Below are 24,259 nucleotides of genomic sequence, written 5' to 3'. Positions count from 1 at the left end.
CTGTGGCCCTGATACTCCAGTTTGACTCAGGCCCAAGTGCTAGGTAGGAAAGTAGGTGAGAAAGTAGATACAAACCATTCCAGGACAGCTTGGCCAACCATGGTCCTACATCTAAGACGGGGCTTCCAAAGCCCGCTCACATTTTGGTCTCAAAAGACCCTCTGAGGGGCACCTGGGTGGCTCAGTGGGTTAAGCCGCTGCCTTCAGCTCAGGTCATGATCTCAGGGTCCTGGGTTCGAGTCCCGCATCAGGCTCTCTGCTCGGTGGGGAGCCTGCTTCCTCCTCTTTCTCTCTGCCTGCCTCTCTGCCTACCTGTGATCTCTCTCTGTCAAATAAATAAATAAAATCTTTAAAAAAAAAAAAAAAAAAGACCCTCTGACAGTGTGGAGGGGTGGGGCGTGGAGGCAGTCCCATTCCCAGGACCTCTGGATTCAGTCCTCTGCCTGTCCTGGCTTCAGCCTAATTAAAGCCAAGAAGTCAGTGACAGCTTATAATGTTTTGCGGTTCACTGAGGCTCCGTTTGCATCACTGCGTGGGTCCTCACCCGTGGCCCTGGGAGGTTTGCTGCACTGAGTCCTAATGACCACAGCAAAAGCTCATTGAGTACTTGCCACGTGCTAGAATTTTCCCGCAGCCCTTCTCGGCTCATCATGCCTTTTGAGGTGCCGCATGTCACCCTGTCTGTCACACAGAGGCTGGGAGCCGCGGAGTCACTTGCCCCACTGCGGAGCTGGTGTGAACTGAGGGCTGCCCAGCAGGCGAGGCTGTGCCCTTGACCACCCCGCGGGAGGCAGGATCGGGAAACAGGAGCTTCCACACCAGACCAGGACTGGACCCCACATTTCTTACTCCCTGGCTGGTCCTCTTCCCGTTCCGGCCGCACCCCATGACGGCTGGGTCCCCTGCGGGTCAGCATCCACACCCCGGCTGCTCGTCGGAGGCACAGGTGGCTTCAACACGTGCTGATGCCCGTCGCGGCTCAGGTCAGTAAGGGGGTCTGGGGTAAAGGGCCCGTGCACGCGTGTTGCTAAAAGCTCTCGACTCAGTGCACTGCGGTCCGGGCTAGAAGGTTGACCCAAGGCATGGAGGTGTGAATTGTGAAGGCTGCTGGTGGGGAAGCTGGAGGCAGGGGGAATGTCACTGGCCGGGGCTGGATGCACCGTGGCGTGGACTGCGGGCTCTCCCCGGGGACTCGGCAGTTAGCAGCTCAGCCTTCGTTTGCCGGACCTGCAGTCTGGCCACCTGCCCCTCGCTATCAAGAAAAATGATCAAAAACTTGGAAATAAGGCTGACAAGTGGGCAGCATGTTCTTGCACTGTCCTAGAGGACAAGAGCTTCCCTGAGGATTATCTAGGGCAATGCACTTCTTCAACTCACTGCTCACCGTTGTTCAAAAATTCCTGGACTCAATAATAGGTAACTCAATAGGTAACTCAGTGAAGTTACCTATTCAGTTGTAGATTTTTCTTTGGTAAAAAGGCAAGTAATTTGGCAGGAAAAAAAAAAAAAGGAAAGGAAAAGGAAAAGCCCCCAAAAGATATCGTTTATTTCCTTTAAGATATTAATTTTGGATCTTAACCCAGCAATCTGACTATAATATTCCTTTCATAAATTGCCTGTAAATACCTAGCTCTTCAAATTGCTTTCAACCGGTCTTAAGGTCTTACTGATTTTCTCATTAATTAACGAGTTGAATAAAATCTTTGACATGTGCTTATTTAATATTTGCATTTATATTTAGACCCTCTTGAAAATGGTCCTTTAACCTTCTCTATGCTTGTAGACTACAGACTGTGCACGATTCGGTCAACCTTCCCTGCCCAGGACACTCAGAGCCTTGGGATCTCCTGCTATTACGTCTATGTCCCCTTTACAGATAGAGCCTGGCACATCATGGTGGTTTAAACATTTGTTGGCAGCTGGATGATTTCTATCTCCTTCCCCCCTCATCTGCTCTGATGACTAGGTTTAGCTCCTCAGATCTTGGGATTGGTTCTAAGCCTTCCCAAGGCACATGACTTCTTGAGAAGATGGAGGTACTTGATACTCTCCCCCGCCCCCCCCCCCCCATTGGGAGACTGGGTACAATAGCAAGTCCCTTTGAAAATCTCTTGCTTAGGCTTCGTGGTCCTGGGTGCACATTCAAATGAACTGGAGAGTTAAAAAAAAAAAAAATACCCACTTCAGGGTTCCAAGTTTAGGGAGCCCAGTTTAACACAAGAGAGCCAGACCTGGGTATTGGCATTTTTTTTAAAAGCCTCCGGATGCGTTAGCCAGGGTTGAGAACCACTGATCTAAGGCTGTCTCTGAGTCAGCACTTGGGACCACAGGCTGTGCTTCCCATGGTCTCTCCTCCTTCTTGAACTATGTTCAGAGGCTCCGGGCACTGTTTTTTCCTGGGGTGCGCCCTGTGTTAGTCTTTGTGGTGGGGCCCTTGGAGCTCCAAAATCGACGGAAAGAAAAAAAAAAATCCCAATTCTTAAAAGATTTTCATCTTATCAGCAATCTCCCTACTGCCTTCACAGAATGCGCTATTGTATGAGATTTTTCTTTTATTATTTTTTTTTCCTTTTTTTAATTCGAAGTTCCTGGCAGACACCGAAACATCTCAGAGGCAGAATTCAGCCTTGATAGACTGTCAGCAGAGCTGGAAACTGCTGTTTTTAAACAACTTTCTTAACCCCCTCCCCTCCCCTTCCTGGTCTGTCCTTTGCTCCACCGGTGGGCTTTTGGACTGCCAGCTTGCACAGTGCGCTTCGCTGGCCTCAGCCCCAGGCCACCTTTGTCTCCTCCCAGCCTTACAAGTTAACGTAGTACTGCTCAGACTGTGGGTTTCTCCAAGCATGCCTCTTTCCTGCTTTCCGCCACCGCAGCCTGGCAGCCTCAAAGCTCTCACCATCCTGTTTCCATCTTCCCCTGAGCCCCTGTGGCGGGACTCTACTGCACGGGTCAAAAGTGCAGCCTTGGGCGCAGGCATGCAGTGATCTGAGCGCTGGCACCCGCCTCCACCTCATTTCTGCCCCTCTCCCCTTCCCCACCAACTGCTCCAATATCAGTCCTTCCTCTGGAAAGATAAGACTCTCTTCTCAGTTCCTGGATCCCCGTCCTCCGATTCCCATTTCCTTTTATTCCAGACTCAGGCGGCTCTTTGTGAAGGGGGATGTGGCATTTTGCACAAATATTTAATCTTTTCCAATCTGCCCTCTGAACCGCCTGTCAGTTCTCAGGGTTGAAACCGCTGTTTGCTTTAGCTCGTAACAGGATACTGTTTTGGAAAGTGATGCACAAGTCCGATTACTTATGAATCTGGGCTTTATTTTGCATGAATGCTTTTCAAGGCAACTATAGATTTATTTTTTCTTCCTCACCAAGAATTATGTTGCCAGTGGGGGTGTGGTCGAGAGCAGGCAGGGGAATCGAGAGCGCTTTTAACTTTTTACCCTGTAGCTTGGAAATGTCAGCTGCAGGGACCCAAGTAAAACAAAGGTGGCCTCGGTTTCACTGGCAGCTTCTTTCAGGAAAGCTCTCTCCCTTCCCTTTTCGGAAATGTCATTCTTTCAAGCAAAATGTAATTCATCCTATTGAAGTATCTGCCATACCTGTTAGAAATCACCTGTTAAACATACCGAAGACAGAAAAATGTAGAAATGAAGTAATAGGAACCCATTTTTTAAAAGATCTGTGTATTTTCTTAGAGAGAGCGCTCATTGCGGGGAAAGGCAGAGGGAGAGGGAGACTCCACGCCCAGGACAGAGCTCGATACTGGGCTTGAGCTCACGTCCCTGAGATCATGACCTGAGCCCAAATCAAGAGCCCAGTGCTTAACCGATTGCGTCACCCAGGCACCCCACCAATTCTTTTCAAAACCTGGTCTGTGCCATGTGCTTCCGATATTATTGCTCACCCTCCATACGAGTGTGTGCAGTGAATAGGTTTTTCCCATTTTGCAGGAGGTGAAACGGCATGGCTAACCACGTACTTTGGGTTTTCCAGGACAGTATGGACTTTCATTTTTTTCAATGGATCCTGATTGGAAACCGTGGCGCGGTCTATTTCTGGTCTTGATCCACATTCTCCCCAAAGCAGTCAAGGAGTCCATGGAAAGAGGGGCCCCAGGAAAATCACAGACAGTGGGCTTTGGGTGATGTCTGGAGGAGAATAAGCAGTGAGAAAAGAGCCCTTTCCACAACTTGGCCTAGGGTCCTAGGCTTGACACTGTTGCTGGTTGAGCCATGTAGACAGCAAGGAAGAACAGAGGAAAGGGATTATGGGGCACACAGCCACCGTGCTGCTGTTCGCAGGCACTGTATTTTAGCAAATATGGGGCAAAATCGTGCGGTATGTTCAGTGAAAAGATCGGGTTACAAAATTAAAACTCTGATTCCAACCCTGTAAGACACGGGGAAAACAATGGAAGGAAAGCCACGAGTATTTTTTTTCTTATTAACATATAATGTATTATTAGCCCCAGGGGTACAGGTCTGTGGTTACCAGGTTTACACACTTCACAACACTCACCATAGCACATACTCTCTCCAAGGTCCATAAGCCAACCATCCTCTCCCCCCGACTGTCCCCCGGCAACCCTCAGTTTTTTGTGTGAGATTAAGAGTCTCTTATGGTTTGTCTCCCTCCCAATCCCATCTTGTTTCATTTTTTCCTTCCTTACCCCCCAATCCCCCTACGTTGCCTCTCAAATTCCTCATATCAGGGAGATCATATGATAATTGTCTTTCTCTGATTAACTTATTTCGCTCAGCGTAATATCCTCTAGTTCCATCCGAGTCATTGCAAATGGCAAGGTTTCATTTCTTTTTATGGCTCCATAGTATTCCATTGTATATAAATACCACATCTTCTTTATCCATTCATCTGTTGATGAACATCTAGGTTCTTTCCGTAGCTTGGCTGTTGTGGACATTGCCGCTATAAACATGGCTGTTGTGGACATTGATGCTATAAACATTCGGGTGCATGTGTCCCTTTGGATCACTCCATTTGTATCTTTTGGGTAAATACCCAGTAGAGCGATTGTTGAGTCATAGGGTAGCTCTATTTTCAACTTTCTGAGGAACCTCCATGCTGTTTTCCAGAGTGGAAAGCCACGAGTATTAATAGCAGCATTGACTGTTGAGAATAGTTCTATTGTTTGGAAAACTATTTGCTATATGTTCCACAATGAATATGTATTCTGTTATAATCAGAGCCCAACTGATGAAGTTATGAAAATAAAGCCAATGCAGAAGCCCCTGGTCAAGACACAGTGTTAGGTTCGGGTCCACCAGGAAGGGGACCCCTGTGGCCAAAGTTGTTCGAATTGCTGTCTCGTGTAAGAAAATATCTTCTTTGTCTCTCTCCTCCCTTCCCCTCTTCTGTGAGACTGTTTATTAGCTTCTGGCCTTCTGTTTCCTCCCTTCGTGCTGTTAAGAAAGATCAGATTAAACAGATGTGCTTGCTGTGTCTGTGATTCAAGATGGTGTCCAAGCATCTCTTTCCTGTGCTGTGAACAAACTGGAAAAGAGGGAAGGAAAATGAGGGAGAGACAGAGCCACCTGTCTGAGTCACAGTGCCGTGTAGCTGCCCCAGGTGCCTCTGGGAGCCCAGCTGTGTTCTCGATGATTCTGCTATAGTCAGATTTCCTCCTGCATCCTCAGCTCCCCCCGGGAAGGGGCTCCCAGGCAAACAAGCTGTGGGGATTTCCATCCCCTGACCCTTGCATGTGTGGAACTTCCAGCAGCTGGATGCTCCCTGGAACAGCTGCGTGGGTGATGGGCATGTCCAGGCCGCTTCCTTGGCCGTGCATGCTCTGCAGTCTAGCGGCCCCGCAGAGGAAAGGCGGAGCCTGACTCCAGGGGAGTGGGCGTGGAGTGGCCATTTGGAAGACCTGACCACTGGAAAAAATAATTTTCATGTTTTAATTTTTAAACTGTAAATTTTTTTGTTGATCAATGCAATACATTTGTTTCAAATTTTAGAAATCTAGAACATGTTCCATCTATTTTGGGAGGACAGAAGAACTCTTTCTTGATCTCCAAATGTAGTCTTTATTTCTTTAATTCACCTTGGAGAGATTAGATTTGGGATAAGAGCATTTCCTACTCTCTTCTAGATCTTTCCAGGACTGGCTAACTGTTGTGCTTTACTGGGGCCCTCAAGGAAGTGGGGAATGACCTCAGATGGGGGGCTCAGGCACTCTGTCTTTTTAAAGAAACTAGGCCACTGTTCTTTCGTTGAGTTGTGAGGATTCCTATAGGGTGGCAGGCTTACCCTGATTCCTGACTGTGGCACCATGGATCTTAGAGAGACAGTCACCATTTCCATAACCCAGTAGCTTCTGTATAAAGTGAAGATTACTTTACACTGTGTCCCAAGGTAGTTTTAAGGAGCATTTGAGTTATTGGATGTGAACCTGATTTGGAAAATAAAAATATTCCAAATGCAAGGTCATGTTTGTATCCATTCTGTGATCCCATCTGTGTCCAGTTGGGAAAGACCATAGAGAAAAGACTGTTTGGAGGTTGGAGGACCAGAGAGGCTTCCTGTAGGCTGGGTGGAGCTTGTAGAGGCTATGGGGAAGTATTACAGTCTTCCAGGTTTGGGAACCAGGAGCAAAGACACCCAAAGAGAAAGGGTATATGGATTCAGGAGACATCAAGAAAAAATGGTTGAACCAGACAGAAAGTGTTGAAGAATGACAGAGACTGAACTGGGATACATAGTGACAGATGCTGAGGGGTGGGGGGGTTCCAAGAGCCAGGCAGAGCTGAGTCTCCAAAGAAAGACTGTATCTACCGAAGCAGTTCTCCAAACCCTAATATCCAACTGTCCCCGCAGTGACATGTGGTAAGCTGCTGCTAAGGTGTCTGTGAGGAGAAACGGAGAATCTATTTGCAAATAACCTGGAAACTGTAGAAGGGAATATATGTTTCAGTTGTTATTTCAAGATACATTTGTTAAAGAAAGATAACTCAAGAACAGGAGCAATATTTTCTTCATAAATTTCTGAGATCATTAATTGCAAAAAATTATCCAGGACAATGCAATTTTTTTATCCTAAATCTTTATGGAAATACTAAATAAATGAAACATTTAGGGACAGAAATAATAGGATTACATGCTTAGAAATGTTATGAGTTTTGTGAAAAGATAGATCAAATTGTAAGGCCAGCTAACCTCTCTTTACTTGTAATCTCAAAGCACTCCTTTCTTGGAGTCGAGTGGGTTTTTGTTTGTTTGTTTAATCTTTCCCCCAGTGTTTGAACAGCTGGTGCCAGGTGCCATGCCAACCTTGGTCACGAACACAGTATCACCGGTTTAATGAGGGAGGTTTGGCTAAGAATGGGAGCAGCAAGGCAGATGGATAACGGTACGATCAATAATAATGAAAGATGCATTTTCTAGACTTCAAGACTTCTCGAAGCACAAATTAATGGAGTTAACATTTTTCTTGTTTTCTTCAGCCATCTCACAGAATTCTTTTTCAATTCTTCTGCGAGTTTCCAAAGCTTTTTTCCCATGGTTTGAAATGCCTGTTGAATTGTCACCGGATTATGTTTGTTTAGACACATAGGAAAAGTTTATATTATTTTGGCAAATAGCAGTTCAGATTTTTTTTAAAGCCTCTGCCTCCAAGTGAAGCCAGGATGAGACATGAGCCAATGGCAGAGTCCAGACAGCTGGCAATGAGAGAGTGTTTATGGGTCAGTTAGGTGTTATCACAAAATCCATCAGTCTGACCAGTGGGGACTTTCTTCTAAGTGGGAAACTTATTTGTAGGTATAACCATTTCTTTAACAAACCCTAATTGAGTGCATTCTTGAAGTCAGATTGCACTGGTCTTGAGTTTGCTATGTAACGTTGCAGTAAGGCAGCCCCAACCACCTCTGCCCCAGCAGGACAGAGAATGGGAGAGAAGAAATTCAGCAGAGTGGAACTACCCTGCCCTGTGAGCCATCCCTGCCTGGAGCAGAGTGTATTCTGGGAACAGCTCTTTGGGATCTGAGCTCCTTGGATCAGTGTTATATTTAAGGAAGTGTCCTTCAGATAATCACCAGTTTCCAGAACAAACTAACAAAATCTATAGGTCTAAGGCTGGAAGCAATTTTGCCACTATGATGTTAGTTTTGAATTTGATAGATTTAATTTAAAAAGATGTTGGGACATGGGAAACTCTTCTAACATTAAAGATGATGGCTGCAACTTCACCCACTTCTTCCCATTAGAGTGTCCATAAGGATTGTCTAGATCTCACAGAAAGTTAAGGAGAAGTAGTGTGTCTGCTGACCAAGAGAAGAATGACCTAAGGCTTCAGGAAAAAGGTCAACAATCCATGGTCATTCATCTCCTGCTCTTCTTGATTTGAATTTTTTTTAAGATTTTACTTATTTATTTGACAGACAGAGAGAGATCACAAGTAGGCAGAGAGGCAGAGAGAGAGAGAGATGGGGAAGCAGGCTCCCTGCTGAGCAGAGAGCCCGATGTGGGGCTTGAACCCAGGACCCTGGGATCATGACCGGTGCTGAAGGCCAAGGCTTTAACCCACTGAGCCACCCAGGCACCCCTTGAGTCTTCTTCTTAAAATAATATTTAATTTGAGAAAGAGAGAAAGAGTGAGTTAGCAGGAGGGAGGTGCAGCGGGAAAGGGACAGAGAGTCCGAAGCAGACTCCACACTGAGCATGGAGCCCAGTACAGAGTTTGACCCTACGACCTGAGCCAAACCAAGAGTCAGTTGCTTAACCGACTGAGCCATCCAGATGCCCCAGGAGTCCTCTTTTTAAATGAGAAGCCATTTCAGGGCCAAAAGAGCCAGGAAACCTTATGACAAAGATGGAATTTTGTTCTTTTGAGGGTGAGAACTATTTTGCAGGTGACTTTTCAAATCTCACCGTTGTGCTTTTATGACATCGCTTAAACAGAGTCAGGGCGAAGTAAAGATACCGAAATGGAAATATTTATTTCCTTAAAACTGTAACTTAGTTTTCCCTCTCCAACTTCAAGAAGGAACATTGGGAGGAAGGGGGGACAAGGTGACATGAGAACTTGGACATTCACTACAAATCCTAGGGAGTGGTTGCCGAGCCTCCTGGGTCCAGTTCCAGTTCATGAAACCTCACATCCCTTTTTCCACTCAGACAGGTCCTTGCCCTCACAGTGTCTCTTCCAGCCTTGCCTAAAGAGGAGAGGGAAGCAGGAACAACAGAAAGAAGCATGACAATCCAAATATCCATAGGTTTGAAACCATAGGTAATTAACCAAATTTACCAGCGGTTCCCAGGATTTAGTTTTGTTTCTGAGATCCGACAACTTTATCCTTTGCCTTAAGACTTTTCTCTTCTAGATTTGCTCTTAGCCCTCATTAGCCTTAGCAACAGGTAAACACAACTTTTATAGGGTTGGATCATTTAGTTCAACACCTACACCACTGAAAATTCAGGTTCCCCAAGTGGGTGACCTGATTAGCGATGTTCACAGGAAACCCAGCCTTGGGTAACTGGGAGCACCAGAGACCGTGTCTGTGCATTGTCCTAGGCAGCTCCCCTCCAATGGATGGTGTGTAACTGACATGGTCATTTTTCTCTTGCTACTGCATGTTCTCTCTCCCCTCAAGATGTTGCCCTCCAAGATCTCGTCCAAGCGGAGAGCAAATTCAAGCTTTTTTCCTCTGGTGTATGACCTTCACCAGAAATTCACATGAGGAATTGCTCTGTTGTTTGGAATACTAATGTGAAAAGCAATCGCAAACCGCCATGACTCATACTGTCTCTCGTCCCCATAGAAACCCCCTTCACCGTGTTCACTGTCCAGCCACACATTCATGGGGAAGGGAGACAAGGTCACATTAACATCATGGGACCTCTGCAGAGGTGAGCTTATCAGTGCCCAATGAGGCGTGATGAATGGACACGGTCGGTTTTGGCCACGTCAGCCAAAGTTGGCCAAGGAGAAACTCTTACCAATAGTTCATCCCTTCTGTCTCTTTAGCAATTTTCTTGGCACAGATAATTGCATCTGTGAGGTCATCCGTGATCAAGGCTGTGAGAGAGAGGAGTAGAGTATTAGCTGAGACTGTTATTTGAGGGGTAAGCCCTGATCAGGTTTTCTGCACTTTTCTCACTGCTTGTTGGAACAGGAGGGTGGAAAGAACTATGAGCCATGTTCTTATTTTTGTTGTGCTTCTTTACAAATCAAAGAATTTTTTTTTTTTTTAATTTGTAGAGTAGCCACATTTGGGCTTCGTGAAGTTATGGTCCTGAAGGGTTTTAGGGGATGTGTTTAGGCACAGGAGGATAGTGTCTCCTGTGTCCTAAAGAAATACAAAGGTAGGAGGACAGTACAATGGTTGTTTTGTTTTTTTTTTTTTTCTTGACTGGGGATGCTTTGGCACTTATGATCTCTTTATAGATAAATATTAAACTTGTCTATTTAACTTTCCAGTTTGTGCATTTAAAAAAAAATCCATCCAAGGTGTTTTTTTACATGCAAAAATGTTTATGTGAGACACATTAGTCTTTGTTAGTTTTTCTAGGGCTTTCCTACATAACAGATCTTCAGATTGCAAATGAATGCACTGGCCTGAGCATTCTTTCCTGCTTGCCCAGAAGCAGCCTCAAAACCCTCCATGCAAACGTGATAGAAAAAGGCAAATAAAGTCCACCATCATTTCTGTTGCACTTCTTCAGAAGTAAATGCAAACATGAGCTTGGGGTGAAGAGTGTTTCTTAGAGATCCACATCTGTGCAAAAAAGGGGACAGAAGCTGGAGTAGGCAGATAGAGATGTCCAGTTGAAATGCAGGCCCATCAAAGTTGACTAAGTGGTATCCAAATGGTTAAGTCTTTATGAATCCCTCTCAGTTAGTCCCTGGGTGTGGACTTCCCCGGAGGGGCACAATATCAGATGGGGCAGTCCTCTGCAGCTAAGACAACCCCAAAGGTGGTGCCAGGGAGATAGTCTGAAAATTACACAGACGCTGTTAGAGCCAGACATCTTTCCTTCAGGGGGAATCTGGGAGGTCCATCTCTCTGCCCATCACCACCACCACCAAAGACACAAAAGCCTACACTATTTGATATCATTTTTATTTATTAATTAGGCCAAGATTTTTAAAGGACAGGGTAATGTTCCAGGTTGACAAGGGTGCAAGGACAAAGGCATTCTTCAGTGCTTGCTGGTGAGAGTATAATAGGTCCGACTTTTCAGGAAAGCAATGTAATAGTATGGGTCAAGAACCTTAAAGCTGTTCTTAATCTTTCACCTAGTAATTTCTCTTTCTGGATCTATCTTTTTTTTTTAAATTTTATTTATTTATTTGACAGAGATCACAAGTAGGCAGAGGGGCAGGCAGAGAGAGAGAGCGGGAAACAGGCTCCCTGCTGAGCAGAGAGCCCCATGCGGGACTCAATCCCAGGACCCTGGAATCATGACCTGAGCCGGAGGTGGAGGCTTAACCCACTGAGCCACCCAGGCGCCCCTTTCTGGATCTATCTTGAGGAACGAATTATGAATGTAGACAAAGATTTATTTACAAAGTGTTTACTGTAGCTTTGTTTAATTTACTTCCAAATGGAAAAGATCTAATTGCCTTATAAGAGAGGTGTTCACATTAATAATAATAATATTTACATAGAATGAAACAGAGTGCCATTTAAAATCAAATGTTGAGAAGATTTTGTGATAGTGAAAATGCTCCTAATGTAAGGTTCTCAGTATTGTAAAAAATATCCTCCTAGGGCTACACTGTCCAATATGGCGGCCATTCCCTACATGGGTCTATTTAAATCTAAATTAATCAATACAATCAGAACTTTTGTGCCTCAGTTGCTCTCACTCCATTTCAGATGCCTTATGAATCTTTATTGTAGCTAGTGGTTCTCATAGTGAATGGCTGGAGAACATTTCCATCGACCCAGAAAATACTATTGGACAGCACTGGTTGAGAGAGAAAATAAAAAGATAGTCATCGTTACCAGTATTTGAAGGTTTAGCTCTCAATTGTGGGATAAAAAGGCTCTTATAACTTCACTGCATATTTCTGAACTTTTGACAGTAGAAATGCATTATTTTTATTTTCAGAAAACTATAACCAAAAAAGAATAATGTCAGCCTAAACAGATCAATACAATACACAATTATTTTGTAAACTCAGTTGAAAATGGAGTTTTTCTTGAGTATGCCAGTGTAGTTGCTAATTGGGTTGCTTTCTCAGATAAGCTTAACTAAAAGATAAAGGTAGTGATAGATTTCTTTTGAGCAAATTCATTCTAAATCTTTTTTTTTAATTTAAAACAAACTTCTATTAAACAAGAGAAGATTAACAAAAGGTATGACAACCTCTAAAAAATAAGCAATTGAGACATTATGCAAATTCAGTAACATCTGATTCACAGTGAAAACCAAAGCTTTGTTAGGTTATAAGTTGTTTGCCTAATTTCTAGAGAGATTAGTTAGAATAGTAATCGTTCTTACTAAGAGCCAACCTTTATTAAAAACTTACTGTGTGTCCAGCTCCTGTTAGGTCTCTTTGTGTATTATCTGTGTTCAGCCTCAAACAACTGTGTGGGTGCGTGCCACGGTCAGCCCTTTAAATGAACCTGCATTCAAACCCATGGCTTACCTTCTATTGTCCTTGACTACTTCCTTCCAACTCACGTAAGCAAAGAGGCCTGCTTATGGAGTGCTACAGATGCCAGTGAAGTTGAGAATAAAAACATAAATATTCATTTTTCAAGTAATTATTTATTTATCAGGAGATCATCCAAACTCAAGTGCTTGGTATCTGCTGCATGTTCAAATTACCTAGAGACACTTTATTTGGGGCGCACACACGCTTGGTAAGTGCTGAGATACCGTTTGTGTTTAAAAGTGGTTGGAGCCTGTTTCCTAGGAGAAGTGGGTCCAGTGGGCCCTCAGGGAGTGGGAAAGAAACAGGCTATCCATAGTGGGGAAGACATAGAGAGTATTCTGTTATGCCAGGACAGTACAACGTCATGTGGAAGGCTTGTGTTGGAGGTAAGGCAGTTTGCTTGGCTGGAGATAGTGTGTATCATTGGCCAGAGGATTAGGTTCTCAGGCCCATGTGCTGGAGACCTTGTAGTTTGTTTGTTAGTCCCCCACTTCGCTGTAGCTTTTTGTAACAATAATGAGATGTCTTGAAAGTGCTAGTTGGACGTGACTTTGAATTTGCTTGGGAAAATGCGTGAAGGGAGATGGGGGCTGGGAATGGAGAACCTGGTATGCTGAGATGTGAAAATACAGTGAAATGACCACAGAGGGGCAGCAGAGGGGCAGAAATGAGGCAAGAGAGCAAGTATTTCTAAGGCTCCAGGCCAAGAATTGCTTCTGCTCCATTTACTTTAAATAGACAAGTCTCTGCAGTCAAAGGGTTCTGTGGAACAGCAAAGCATTATTCAACTGAAGAGTTTATTTTCCCACATAAACAACAGAAAACATCAGCAATCTACGCAGAAAGAACTACGGTATTTTCAGGTAAGTTTGTTGTGCTTCAATGTCTCTGCGTCTCTCCCCACCATCTCCTGCTTCCCACCTACTGTATCACTATCATGTCAACAATTTACATCTCCTTCCTCTCTCTGGAGTGACAAAGGCCAAGTTAGATACCCAGCTGATGGGAAATAGAGAGTAATAAAAGTAGATGACGCTAGATACAAGAGACAACAATCACCTTCCTTTTTCGTAAACATCTCTTACTTTAAAGAGGTCTGTGCTGTTGAAGGAAAATAAAGATTGATATTATATTATTATTTGTGTGTATATATGCATATATAAAAATATTCTGTCCAAATAGTTTGGGGATGGTAGGCAGGAATTTTGGAAATAGATTTTGGCCTGGGAGTGAGATGGCATGGCTTTGGAAGATGGTCAAAAGGTGCACATGACCCGTACATGTAGGGAACGTCATGTTTCTCATAAAGAGACCATAAGGCTTACTTGTTTCCGGGTTCCCATGACAAATGTCCCTACTTCTGTAATACGTGGGACAGAATGACATTGTCCATAATTAAAGCTTCTCTGGCCTGAGGCGGAGGGAGGCCAGCTACTGAGGGGTGATTAGGATATAAAACCAACATCCTGTTTTCTATTTTAAAGCTGTCTCTAAAAATCTCATGCTCTTTATGATGAGAAAGCAGATATGAGTGTTCGTTCACCTCTAACCATGAACCATCCAACATTTTAATTTTCTAGAATTCAAGATTGCCTTGCAGATATAGGTTTGCCCCAGACTTCCGTATTTGAAAACAAATTGAACAATATTAAATTAGTCAACTGCATGTAAAGTCAAGCACGGCCATGAAGGAGAAGATTTTCTCTTCCACTGTAAACAGCTAGGAAACTAGACAAAATGCACGAGCACATTATCTTCAGATGTTCGGCAAAAGGCAAGGTGAGATCATGACCCTTGAGAGATAGAAACCAAAGGAGAAGAGTCTTATGATCACCATGACTTTCTGCCCAGAGGCATTTGCCAGACCAGAACGTTAAAACCCAGGCAGGAGATGGCAATTTAAGTGGAGGAGACAGAGGTAAGAGGCGAAGGCAGCTGCAATTTGTGGGGAAAAGTCCTGGGATCAAAAAGAAGAACACCAGAAATCAGCGAAGGGATTCCACTGAACCTTTGGCCAAAGGCTTAAACTGGACTTGCAAAGGGTAAGACTCCACGAAGCTAGCTAGAAAACAATTACTGGGGACCTCTACACTTACAGAGCTTACATGGGTCTGGGAGACATTTGATTTCTGACTAATCAGAAGGGAGAGACATTGGTGAACCCCTGGACATTCAAAAGACACCAGAAAAGGCATGTGTTGGTAGTAGCACTGAATTAACCCCACCATAAACATGACTCTCAAACTTCCCTACCACAATTTTTTTTAAGATCTTATTTATTTATTTGAGAGAGAGAGAGAGCATAAGCATAAGAGGGAAGAGGTCAGAGGGAGAAGTAGACTCCCCGCCAAGCAGGGAGCCTGATGCAGGACTTGATCCCAGGACTCTAGGATCATGACCTGAACCAAAGGCAGTGGCTTAGCCAACTGAGCCACCCAGGTGCTCCTCCCCACCACAACTTAAAAGCAAGTCTTAAAAGGGTCAGGCTGATCAGAATTAACTACTTGCCAAGATGAAATCCAACACTCCTTAAAGGAAGAAAACATAATCCAGACACTTAAAAATGTAACATATACTATCTTTAGGATCCAACAAAATATTATTGTATGTGCAAAGAGGCAAAGGAATGTGACCCCTAACCAGGGAAAAGATCAGTCAATAAGACCCAGAAATGATACAGTTGATTGAATTACCAGGCAAGGAATTTAAGACAATTTATAAATATGTTTATTTATATCAAGGGCTTAAAGAAAAACATGAATAAAATGAGGAAAATGAAAGCTATATAGCAATGACCTTGCATAAAAATATACGATCTCTGAAATAAAACACTCAATGAATGAATTTAATAGACTAAGCACTTTGGAAAAAAGAGAACTTGAAGATATAGTGATGGAAACTATTGAAAATATAACACATAAAGGGAAAAAGATGGGAAAAATGAAGAGCCTCAGTGACGTGTGGGACACTTCAAATGATCTGATACATATACCATTAAAGTTTTAGAAGGAGAAAAGATGAAAGCTATGAACCCAGGGATCCAAAATGTTAATGAACATCAAGTAAGATAAACACACACACAAAAAACACACATCTTCTCTTTGAAGACTATACTGTATTCTATTTCTCTCTAGTTTCCTGAAATTTCATGAGGATGTGCCTTAGTGTGAAACTATGTTAATCAACATAGATTATGTGATGGGCCTTATAAGTAGGAAACAGATGCCCTTCAGTTCTGGAAATTTTTTTTTTTAATTTTTTTTTTTTTTTAATTTACTTGACAGACAGAGATCACAAGTAGGCAGAGAGGCAGGCAGAGAGGGAGGAAGGAAAGCAGGCTCCCCGCTGAGCAGAGAGCCTGATGCGGGGCTCTATCCCAGAACCCTGGGATCATGACCTGAGCCGAAAGCAGGGGCTTTAACCCACTGAGCCACCCAGGTGCCCCTGGAAATGTTTTTTAAAGATTTCATTCTATCTACTGTTTCTCTTCTATCCTGCTGTAACATGCTATTCAGATTCATTTATTTTTCATATCCTTATTTCTCCTATTTTCCATCTCTTTTTAATTCTATTTTTAGAGAGATTTCCTCAATCTTATCTTCCAACTTATCTATTGAGTTTTTTTGTGTGTCTGCAGTCATACTTTGAATTTCCAGGAGCTCTTCTCCAAATATTTCTTCTTTATAAAGCATCCTTTTCTTGTTTCATTGATAAGACATGTTATCTATCTGAAGATATCGTTGATACTTCCCTTTTTCATTTGAAATTTTCATTTCCCTGTATAATCTCTGCTTTTAAAACAGTTACTTTTATCTCATATTGTTTTTTGTTTTGGTTTGTCTCACTCTTGCATGTGAATGACATGTCTATGGAGTCTGGCGATTCTTGGTTATCTGCACCCATTTAAGAAAGAGAGACTTAAGGGGCGCCTGGGTGGCTCAGTGGGTTAAGCCGCTGCCTTCGGCTCAGGTCACGATCTCAGGGTCCTGGGATCAAGTCCCATATCGGGCTCTCTGCTCAGCAGGAAGCCTGCTTCCCTCTCTCTCTCTCTGCCTGCCTCTCTCTCCATCTACTTGTGATCTCTCTCTGTCAAATAAATAAATAAAATCTTTAAAAAAAAAAAAAAAAGAAAGAAAGAAAGAGAGACTTAAGAACTGATTCGTAGGTGTTCTATACACAGACATGGGGATTTTCAATTGTGTATCTTCCTATAAGGAAGCCTGGCTAGTTTTGTTCATGGAGAGCTCCTACACAGAATCTTTGGTTATTTCCTTTTCATCTGTCTGAATTCTCCTGGGCAGATCTTCTCTTCTGGAGAGGATAGCCTGCCGCTGTCTGTCATTCTAGGATCTAAGTGGAGGAAAGTTGTTGGGACTATGGTAACTTTAATTTAATCTCCTGTGTCTTCAGTATGAAACTCTCACATTCACAGGTTATTGAGGTCCCTCAGTTGACTTTCTACTCACTTGTCCAAAAAGGAATGTTCCAGTGTTCTGCCAGAATTGGGGAGGAACAGTCAGTAGCTGAATGGAGTCAGGAAGGGAAACGGATGGTCTAGCTGCTCCTTAATTGGGCTTCTCACTGATTCTCCTATTTTCTACCTACTTTCATTCCAGTTTCAAGAATTAGCTGACCCTGCTGATTTCTGAGCCCTTTTAGGATTCTATGGTTGCTTCTTGTCTTTCCTACTGTCAGTTTAGGTCTCAGATTTCTTTAATTACTTAATTAGCCAGCCCTTGTCCTCCTGCTTTTCAACTTCTAAAAATGTTCATGTCCAGGTGCTGTATTGAAGTGAAGACTTCATTGGCAAACTATTGGGGAATGCTAATGAACTTGACCATGGATGGGGAGGGGTTTAAAAGTCATATCTGTAGGAAGGTGAAGATACTGAATGTTTTAGCCCAGAAGATAAGAAATTAAAGATAAGAAATATCTACTAGTTATTTTCAAACATTTAACAAGTTTCTGTGTATAAAATGGAGCAAATTTGTTTTAAATAAACCCAGAAGGAAAAAATAGAATTAATGGAAGAAAGCTAGAAAGAGGTGGATTTTAGCCCAACAGAAAAATGTTCTAAATTAGGAATTGATTGACAATTGTATGATTTTCTTCAGGAGTTAGTGACCATACTCTTGTAATGTAGGTGTAGGGACAATTTACTGGAAAATTGACATATTGTTCAATCATTCACACATTCAAACATATGCACTGATTATCCTGTTTGTGTCAAAGAGGAATTAAAAGTTTATTTCCTGCTCCTAAGGAGTTTGCCACAGAATATCTTATAACGCCTTATCTTCAACCTTGCTCCTAATTCCTTCCATTCATTTATTTAATGAATATCTATTGAACCCCAAAACTCTGGACAGACACCCTTCTGGGCATTGAGAATATATCAGTGAACAAAACAGATAAAATCCTTGCCCTCGTGGTGTTCACGATGTAGAGAGAGGGCAGGACCTGTCTCTTGTCTGTTCTCCATCCCATCAGCCATGACCATCATTCAGGTCTTTCTCTCACCTCAACCTTTGCAATGGCAGTATCTCATACCCTGTCTGCAGATTAATCCTTCTGGAACAATTCTTAATCAACTGACCTCTGTTGATTCCTATTGCAGGCAGAAATCGGTACATATATCTTACCTGGCTTCCCAGGCCCTTCATAATCAGGTAGTAATCAACCGTTCAACCCTAGGTCCTGTTATTTGTCTTAACATCCCCTTTGTTCCAGATAACACAAATGTCTCACTTTTCCCTGTGTGTGCCCCATACCCTCTCTCCACATGCACCTTTTGGCTTCTGTTGTTCCCTTTACCTGGAATGACTCTTCTCTACCTCTGAATGTCCAAATTTTACCTATCTTCCAAGCCTTAGATCAAATATCATTGTGTCTACAAGACTTTCCATGATTTGATCAATGAGGTCTTTGTCCTCTAAAGTCCACAGCACTTAACCCACACCTGTTTATAGTCCTTTAACTTCCTAAAACATATATTCTTTCCCAATACCAGAATTTATGTCTGATGCTTTCCGTCAGCCTTTTCTGTGCACACATATATTTCTTAAATGATTGAAGTAGAAGCCTTAGAAGTGAATTCTAGCTTAATTTATACTGTTTACAAAATGTAAAGTGTATTTATTTGTCTTGTTCTGTGCAAAGAAGCATCAATGCATGATTTCAATAAATTGCTTCACAGTTGGCAAACAGTTTTCTCCTTCTTACTGAACATACATAATGTCTCTATGCATGAAAGGGTAATAAGATAATTTTTACACCCCTCCATTTTCCTGGTTGATTCACAAAAACCATCCAAGAAGAAGTCAATCATCTCTGGGCAAGTAGGCCACAGGACGGTAAGTGTCACCCCGGGAAACCGTTGAATAATTTATTGGCATGGCATAGACCTAGTTGCACATCTACTCCAAGTTTTTGTCAAAGCAGAAAATGGGTAGATAGTCCATTATACAGCTTTCTTGCTTTTATCCCTGAGGACATTATTATTTTTTTTTTACTTTCTGATTGTTTCTGTCTTTTTATTAGCATATGTAGATCATTCATATTTAAAATGATTATTGATATCATTGATTAATATCTGCCATATTTGTAAATGTTTTCTATTCATTGTGCTTGTTCTTTGTCTCCCAGTCTTCTTTTTTTGTGTATTTTTTGTTTTGCTTTTGCCTTCTGTGGTTTTAATTCTGAAAAATTTTCTCATTCAGATGAAGTGTAGAAATCTCAGTTTCATTAAGCCCCTTTGCCATCCCCTTTCTAGTATAACTGTCTTAAGTATTTCCTCTATATACACCGAGAACTACATTAGACAATATAATTTTTTTCAGCAATCAAACATAATTTAGAAAATTCAAGAAAAGCAAAGTCCATTGTATTTACTCATTTTTACTTCCATACTCCTTCCTTTGACATGTTGTAAGATTCATTGTTTTATAATTTATTTTCTGCCTCAATAATTTACTCTAGCGATTGTTGTTGGCAGATCCGTGAAAACTTCTCTTAGGTTTCCTTCATCTGAAAATGTCTTGATTTCTTCATAATTCCTGATGAATATTTTTACCGTACATAAAATTCTGGGTTAATATTTTCTTTGAACTCTTGTGGAATATTTTGCTGTTTTTCTCTTACGCTGTGGTTTCTAGTTAGAAATCTATTTTTCTTTCTTTTTTTTTTAAAGATTTTATTTATTTATCTGACAGAGAGATCACAAGTAGGCAGAGAGGCAGGCAGAGAGAAAGAAAGAAGCAGGCTCCCCTCTGGGCAGAGAGCCTGATGCGGGGCTCAATCCCAGGACTCTGGGATCATGACCTGAACTGAAAGCAGAGGCTTTAACCCACTGAGCCACCCAGGCACTCCAAGAAATCTATTTTTCAAATGATTTTTCATCTGTAGGTGAGATTAGGCAAGATGTTTCTTTCCATGCAGTTTTTTTTTAATTTAATTTTTTTCAGTGTACCAAAATTCATTGTTTATGCACCACACCCAGTGCTCCATGCAACACATGCCCTCCATAATACCCACCAGCAGGCTCACTGCCCCCCGCCCTGACTCCCTCCCCTCCCAAACCCTTGGTTTGTTTCTCAAAGTCCACAGTCTCCTGAGGACATTATTTTTTTTTTTTTATTTTCAGCGTAACAGTATTCATTGCTTTTGCACCACACCCAGTGCTCCATGCCATCCGTGCCCTCTCTAATACTCACCACCTGGTTCCCCCAACCTCTCACCCCCTGCCCCTTCAAAACCCTCAGATTGTTTTTCAGAGTCCATAGTCTCTCATGGTTCACCTCCCCTTCCAATTTCCCTCAACTCCCTTCTCCTCTCCATCTCCCCTTGTCCTCCATGCTATTTGTTTAAAGATTTTTATTTATTTATTTAAGAAAGAGAGATCACAAGTAGGCAGAGAGGCAGTCAGAGAGAGAGAGAAAGGGAAGCAGGCTCCCTGCTGAGCAGAGAACCCGATGTGGGACTTGATCCCAGGACCCTGAGGTCATGACCTGAGCCGAAGGCAGCAGCTTAACTCACTGAGCCACACAGGCGCCCTCCATGCTATTTGTTATGCTCCACAAATAAGTGAAACCATATGAAATTGACTCCCTCTGCTTGACTTATTTCACTCAACATAATCTCTTCCAGTCCCGTCCATGCTGTTACAAAAATTGGGTATTCATCCTTTCTGATGGACCAGAACCTGGACCATAGTGTATGTGGACCACATCTTCCTTATCCATTTGTCCATTGAAGGGCATGTTGGTTCTTTCCACAGTTTGGCAACCATGGCCATTACCCCAAAGATACAGATGTAGTGAAAAGAAGGGCCATCTGTACCCCAATGTTTATAGCAGCAATGGCCACGGTCGCCAAACTGTGGAAAGAACTGAGGACATTATTTTTAAAAAAATCAAAGTGTACCTGAGCAGGCCACGTGACAGTGGTTCTTCTCTTGTAGCTTAGCACGTCTGCACCATGTGAAACTATTTATCTGAAAAATGCCATAGTCGATGCTTCCATCCTCCAGCTCGGTCTGAGCTGTCGTGTTGTAGTGGCTCTCATAGTATGCCATGCAGATCCCTAGACGGGGAAAACCCAGAAATGCCAATAAAAGAAATACATTTTGTTCTCCAAATCTGCTCTTAGAGGAGAGCTCCTTTACACATGTTACCATAATGCTGTGGTCCCAGCAGAACTTGGGGGAGAGGGGGGACAGGGCAAGTAGCACACCCATGAGGCACTTCCAAAGTGGCACACCTAGTCAGTGGCTGCACCCAGACTAGGTCAGAAGTCAGGTCTGCCCTTACCATGCCAGCAAGGGAGACGTAGTTTTCTCCTTCCCTCGCTGGTGTCATTTGTGGAGGACTCCAGGAGTGAGGACATGAGGGGTAGGGAGGAAGAGAGGTGCCCCAGGGAGCATCATTTGAGAATACGTGGATAGCTAGTAGGCGTCCTTGGGAGGGGTAGGCAGAGCATGGAACAGCTGGGGACAAGGCAAAGCTGGGGGTTTGGAGAGACTCAGGCATCTCATCAGAGAGACCAAAGGTAGGAAAAGAACAGGAAGAAAGAAATCTCACAGTTTCCAAGGCTAAAGCCCTGGTAATTGTCCAGGCCAGCCCTCGAAAATATTTTTGCCAGTTTACAGCGAGTGTAGACTTTGGGCTCAGTGGCCGTGACCAGGCAGCCAATCAGGGCCAAGATGCCAGCAGCCTTCATCCCCAGGTCTGTTGGAGGCAGAACCTGTCAAAGATCAGGAGAACAGGTCAAACCACCTTGCTTTGTCCTGAGTCCTGAGATTAAGTCTATTGCCACTGAGAACTTAAACATTTGTCATGGTTGTGGGTGGCCCAGCTGAGATATTTTCTGTTAATTTAATTTTGTATTATTTACATTTTATTTTAATTTTTAAATCTTAAAAGCTGTTTTATTGCTATAATACATTAGTGTCAGATGTACAACAGGGTAATTTGACAAGTCATAAGTTTATCTCTTACGCCATGTTCACCACAAGTGCAGCTACAGTCTGTCACTCCATGCTATTACAGTATCATTGACTATAGCCCCTCATATATCTTTTATTCCTGTGACTCATTCATCCCTTACCTGGAAACCCGTGTCTCCCTCTCCCTTTCACCCATTTTGCCCATCCCTCCACTTCCTGTTTTTTTTTTTTTAACTACTTAGAACCAGAAACAAAGTATAGGAATATACAGTATAAAGAAGAATGAGTGCAGGCTCTTAATACTTTCCTACATGGTCACTGTCAAGTAAATACTATTATGTTCCCTGGGTCAGGCAAGCAAAGAAATGAACCCTCCTTTATTGATGTCCAGTTAGAAACCACAGGGGGTGATACATCTCCTGAATTCCCATTTTAATTATATGAATAGAAAAAAATAGAATACAAAGACTGAAGCATTCCCTATGCATGGGGGAACATGACCCAGTTTCAACCAGAGATGAAATACACACGGGTCTGCATGGACAACTTTAAGATTTACTATTTGGGCTTTATTGAAGCAAGAAGGCCTAGCACCTTATCTTTCTTCCATCCTCTTAATACTGTCCCAAATGCAGAAATGTTGTTTCAAAACCATAATGTTGTGTTGCGAGTGCAGTGTTTCTCTGAGCTCCTTCATCACTATGTCGTGGGCCCGCCTTTTTAGAAGTCATGGTATTGACTGTTGAGTGAGGGGACAGGTGACAATGGGTCATAAGAGGAGGGAAGTGGTGGTGGGAGTAGAGAACCCATAAAGAGACCCCCCACTGAATTTTTTAAAGTGGTTTCCACTTACAAATTAAGTGTCAGAAAGTTCCATGCCTTGTTGGCTATTGGTTTTCTAGAAGTGCTTCCTCTCTTGAAGCAATGTCTTCCCCACATACAGTAACCTTGCTGAGGGGTGGAGTGAAATTTCTGATACTGAATGTGATGTTCATACACATTTTCACCCACCATCATTTTCTGCACTGCCTAGAAATTTCTAAAGTTATTTTTTGCTCTCTTAGAGTACACTCTCCAGTGGATAGGTGAGGCTAAAAACAGGGCTGAGTATTCAGAAAGGTGAGAGGAAGAATCATTATGCGGTCTTTAAAGTAACTAAACAATAAGGTAAATATGTGTCCTGTAGGGTATATAGGATACATACTGGTGAATAGTGAGGGTCACCAAACCAGACCTGCTTTTGTAAGTAAAGTTTTATTGTATTGGGACGTTGCTATGCCCATTCGGTAATATAGAGTGCATGGTTCTTTTTCACAGAGTTGAGTGGTTGGATTACAGACCATACAGACCACTAAGTCTAAAATATTTATTATCTGGCCCTTTTCAGGAATGGTCCCTGATGTAAGCAGTGAGCTATATGCCAGGCACTGAGGGGGATACACAAGAGTTTTACTATGCAGACCTTATCAGTTAGGTTGGTTTCCATCCCCTGCCTTAGAATCACACTGGCAGCAAACAAAACAAAACAAAACAAGCCCCCCCCGCCCAGCAGTGGTAGCCCCAAGCACCATGTTCGGCGTCCTGCAAGCAAAGGTTGCTGTTGCTGATTCTTTGGGACAGGTGGCTTCATTGGACTACTTCAGATCTTACCAAAGAGGCAGATTCCTGGTGCCTACCCCAGAGACCCTGCATGAAAGGAATATTCCTTTACTTACTCAATCAGTGATTGGCAGCTCACATGAGCTTCCTGCACCCCATGAAGCCATTTCTGATTCTGACAAGACCCAAGTGATCTGTCTTCAACCAGGAATCTTTCTTCAGAGCCTTAGAGAGAGAAGAATTCTTAACTCTTGTTCCCTACTGCCTAGAGATTCTAGAATCCTGTTTCTTGGGACTTGGGTGATAACTACGTTCTGGGCCTTCCTTACCTCTCTTTTTTTTCTTTTTTATTGTCCTCCCCAACAGCCCTCCTCACTATACAACTGCACTAGGGCCTCCCATCCAAGCACAAGCTTCTTTCTCGGGCAACTGTCTCCAAACAAGTTTGGAGATCCCATTAACATTGAGCACGTACCCCTTGTAGGTATATATCAGATTATGAATCACATTCATGTTCTATACTAATGTTACTTAAATTATAAACATACATGAAACCAAGATTTGAAAAAGGATGAGATAGAGGTGAAATTAACATT

General features: G+C 42.8%; 1 protein-coding gene across 1 annotated transcript; it reads right to left on the bottom strand.

Annotated features, from left to right (window-relative positions):
- Positions 1 to 8,941: 8,941 nt before the first annotated feature.
- On the bottom strand, positions 8,942 to 23,880 carry LOC116592527 (lysozyme-like protein 1). The gene is made up of 5 exons (XM_032345703.1): positions 23,780 to 23,880; positions 21,700 to 21,862; positions 21,044 to 21,202; positions 9,955 to 10,033; positions 8,942 to 9,170 (listed from the first exon to the last, which is right to left on the bottom strand). The coding sequence occupies exons 2-5, from the start codon at positions 21,836 to 21,838 to the stop codon at positions 9,101 to 9,103; spliced, it is 447 nt and encodes a 148-aa protein (XP_032201594.1). The 5' UTR covers positions 21,839 to 21,862; positions 23,780 to 23,880; the 3' UTR covers positions 8,942 to 9,100.
- Positions 23,881 to 24,259: the final 379 nt, after the last annotated feature.

Source organism: Mustela erminea, chromosome 6 (genome assembly GCF_009829155.1).
Source record: "Mustela erminea isolate mMusErm1 chromosome 6, mMusErm1.Pri, whole genome shotgun sequence".
NCBI lineage: Eukaryota > Metazoa > Chordata > Mammalia > Carnivora > Mustelidae > Mustela > Mustela erminea.
The sequence above is the reverse complement of the archived record's forward strand: the minus strand, read 5'-3'. Positions and strand labels throughout refer to the sequence as shown.

What these genes read in the sequence shown, in the direction of transcription:
- LOC116592527 (XM_032345703.1), bottom strand. Translation starts at nt 21,838, where the DNA reads ATGAAGGCTGCTGGCATCTTGGCCCTGATTGGCTGCCTGGTCACGGCC. An exon ending in GGGCTTTAGCCTTGGAAACT is followed by an intron (nt 21,203 to 21,699) that starts GTGAGATTTCTT and finishes TTCCCCGTCTAG; the next exon opens with GGATCTGCATGGCATACTAT. An exon ending in CTGTCACGTGGCCTGCTCAG is followed by an intron (nt 10,034 to 21,043) that starts GTACACTTTGAT and finishes TCTCTCTCACAG; the next exon opens with CCTTGATCACGGATGACCTC.